The sequence below is a fragment of the Lathyrus oleraceus genome, chromosome 7, assembly GCF_024323335.1.
Source record: "Lathyrus oleraceus cultivar Zhongwan6 chromosome 7, CAAS_Psat_ZW6_1.0, whole genome shotgun sequence".
NCBI classification, from domain to species: domain Eukaryota; kingdom Viridiplantae; phylum Streptophyta; class Magnoliopsida; order Fabales; family Fabaceae; genus Lathyrus; species Lathyrus oleraceus.
Window position 1 is genome coordinate 492,884,686 of NC_066585.1, and position 3,737 is coordinate 492,888,422.

General features: G+C 39.7%; 1 protein-coding gene across 1 annotated transcript; it reads left to right on the plus strand.

Moving 5' to 3' along the window:
* The first annotated feature begins 1,454 nt into the window (after nt 1-1,454).
* LOC127104522 (uncharacterized) lies at nt 1,455-3,032 on the plus strand. Its single transcript, XM_051041706.1, has 3 exons — nt 1,455-1,885; nt 1,951-2,499; nt 2,666-3,032. The coding sequence occupies exons 1-3, from the start codon at nt 1,455-1,457 to the stop codon at nt 3,030-3,032; spliced, it is 1,347 nt and encodes a 448-aa protein (XP_050897663.1).
* Nucleotides 3,033-3,737: the final 705 nt, after the last annotated feature.

Genomic DNA, 3,737 nt, shown 5'->3' on the forward strand with positions numbered 1-3,737 from the left:
GTCTGACTTCTTGAGTATGAGGAAAAAGAGATTCAGTAAGACAAAGAACAGTTGAGAGTGATTAATCTAGGCTTCCAAGAGGTAAGAAGAGAGGTCAAGATTGGGGCATCCCTTTCCAAGCATGTACACCGTGAGTTGGTAGAGTTACTTTGTGAGTATGTTAATATCTTCGCCTGGTCCTATCAAGATATTCTTGGGTTAGATACCAATATTATTGAACATTGCCTACCACTCAAGCCCGAATGTCCTCCGGTTAAGCAGAAACTTCACAGAACTAAACCTGACATGGCACTAAAGATTAAAGAAGTAGTTAAGAAGCAGTTTGATGTTGGCTTCCTAGCAATCGTTGAGTATCTTCAGTGGGTTGCCAATATTGTCCTGGTTCCGAAGAAAGATGGGAAGGTTCGGATGTGTGTAGACTATTGTGATCTTAACAAAGTGAGTTCAAAGGGTGATTTTCCTTTTCCGTATATTGATGTTTTGGCAGACAACATAGCTTAGCACTTAGTCTTTTCTTTCATGGACGGTTTCTCAAGGTATAATCAGATCAAGATGGCTCCAGCCGATATGGAGAAAACAACTTTCATCACACCCTGGGGAACTTACTGCTATAAAGTTATGTCTTTTGGTTTGAAGAATGTAGGGCACCATATCAACACGCTATGATGACTCTTTTTTCACGACATGATCCACACGGAGATTGAAGTGTATGTAGATGATATTTTTGCTGATTCCAAGACTGAAGATGATCACTTGGACCATTTGAGAAATCTCTTTGCCCGACTCCAAAAATTCCAATTGAGGTTAAATCCTGTTAAGTGCACCTTCGGGGTTCGTTCCAGTAAGTTGTTGGGGTTCATTGTGAGTCATAAAGGTATAGAGGTTGATCCAGACAAAGTCAAGGATATTCAAGATATGCCAACCTCCAGAACAGAGAAAGAGGTTTGAGGATTCCTTGGATGACTTAATTACATATATCGGTTCATCTCGCATTTGATGGCTACCTGTGAACCAATATTCAAATTGTTAAGAAAAGATCAAACGGTTGTATGGAATGATGATTATCAAGAGGCATTCGACAAGATAAAAAAGTATTTGCAAGAACCATCGATCTTGAAACCACCAGTGCCTGGTATGCCACTAATCATATATCTCATCGTGCTAGATGAATCGTGGGTTGTGTTTTGGGTCAACATGATGGCACGGGCCATAAAGAGCATGCAATCTATTACCTGAGCAAGAAGTTTACTGAATGTGAGACCAGATACTCACTATTGCAGGAGACTTGTTATGTTTTAGCTTGGGCAGCTCGACGCCTGAGACAATATATGACTTGTCATACAACTTTTTTTATATCCAAGATGGATCTGATAAAGTGCATTTTTTAGAAGCTCGTCGTCAGTGGAAGAATTTATCGATGACAAACATTGTTAATCGAGTACGACATTCAACATATGACTCAAAAAGCCATCAAGGGGAGTGTTTTGTCTGACTACCTTGCCCATCAACCTGTGGACGGTTATCAGCCTATCAAGTTTGACTTTCCCGACGAGGACATCATGTTCATTAGAGACTTCAATATTCCTGGACCTGGCGAAGGACCTGAACCAGGAGCCCGATGGACGCTCATGTTAGACGGTGCCTATAATACTAAAGGTTATGGAATAGAGGCAGTAATTACATCTCCAACTGGTTTTCATTATCCATTCACCGCCAAACTTTGCTTTGATTGTACAAACAACATGGCCGAATATGAAGCATGTATCTCTGATATTGAAGTCTTCATCGACTTGAGAATCAAGATTCTTAAAGTTTTTGGAGACTCTGCTTTAGTAATCAGTCAAGTCCGAGGAGTTTGGGAAACTCGGGATAAGAAGTTAATTCTGTACAGATAACACATTGTAAAATTAATTCTTATTTTGATGAAATCACTTTTCATTATATTCCAAGGGAAGAGAATCAGTTAGCTGATGCTCTAGCTACTCTTTCATCCATGTTTAAAGTCAAGTGGAAGAATGAAGCACCTGTCATCCGCATTGACCACTTGGATGAACCAGCGCACTGTCTAGCAATGGAGGCTGAATGTGACGATAATCCTTGGTTCTATGACATTAAGAGATATCTGGAAAGACGGGAATATCCCGAGAAAGAATCCATCATAGATAAGAAAGCTTTGAGAAGGTTCTTTTCTAAGTTTTTCTTGAATGGGGATGTTTTGTACAAGAGGAATTATGATTTCGTGTTGCTTAGATGTGTGGATAGACACGAAGAAAGCATGACCATAAGGTCCATACATGAGGGTTGTGAAGGTGTACATGCTAAGGGGCCTGTTATGGCTAAGGATATTCTCCGGGCCGGATATTGTTGTACTATAATGGAAGTGGATTGTTACAACTTAGTTAAGAGGTGTCCCAAGTTCCAGATTTTTGGTGACAAAATTCATGTTCCTCCAACTCCTTTGCAATGTCTTGACTTATCCTTGGCCTTTCTCCATGTGGGGTATTGATATGATCGTCATGATCGAGCCGAAGGCTTCCAACGGTCGTCATTTTATTCTTGTTGTCATTGACTAATTCACAAAATGGGTCGAGGTTGCTTCATATGCAAACATCACGAGACAAGTGGTTGCAAAGTTTATCAAGAAAGAAATTATTTGTCTTTATAGTATTCCTAGCAAGATTATTACTAACAATTCCAGTAACCTGAATAACAAGGTGATGAGTGAGTTGTGTCATGAATTCAAGATCGGGCATCACAACTCTTCGTCGTACCGGCCCAAGATGAATGACGTTATTGAAGAAGCTAACAAGAATATCAAGAGAATTATCCAAAAGATGGTTAAAACCTACATGGATTGGCATGAGATGCTTCCATTTTCTCTACAAGGTTATGGATATTCATTGCGTACTTCTACTTGGGCAACTCCTTATTTTCTAGTATATGGAATGGAGGTTGTCCTACCTATTAAAGTTGAAATACCTTCTCTAAGGGTCATCATGGAAGCAGACCTCGATGAGGCTGAGTGGGAGTAGTCCAGATATGATCAACTGAATCTCATTGAAGAGAAGCGCTTGACGGCCGTTTTTCATGGTCAGTTATACCAACGACGCCTCAAGAGAGCTTTTGATAAGAAGATTTTTCCTCGCTCATTCCAAGTCGGTGAACTTGTGCTCAAAAGACTTTCTCACATACACTCCCAACTATGAAGGGCCATTTATTATCAAGAAGGCCTTCTCATGAGGGGCTCTCATTCTCAACACAATGGATGGAGATGACTTGTCAATGCCAGTGAACTCAGATATAGTCAAAAAATATTATGCCTAGAAAAAATGAGTATAAATTCCACTAGATTGGAACTCGTCGGAACAAATCTTGGCAAAAATGGCTATCCCTATGGACCAAAAAAATGAAATGTCCATGCAAAAGTTAAGGAGTAAACAAACAAAATATAGCCCCCTAAGTTGAAAACCCGAAATGGCGACTTAGGCAAAAATGGCATCTCGGTGGACAAAAGAATAAAAAAATCCATGCAAAAGTTAGGGATAAAGGAATTTGACTATATCCTATTGTTGTCTTTTGAGTACAATCTCACTTTCACTCACTCTTAACTTAACTCTCAGTTTGACCTCAAGTGACATCAGATGAGTCCAATCATCATCAACTAAAGCAAAGTTTGGAGCTCAGTATTACAATGAATGACAACCAATGTTGCGACCAGTGGAAAGTCAAACAAATTT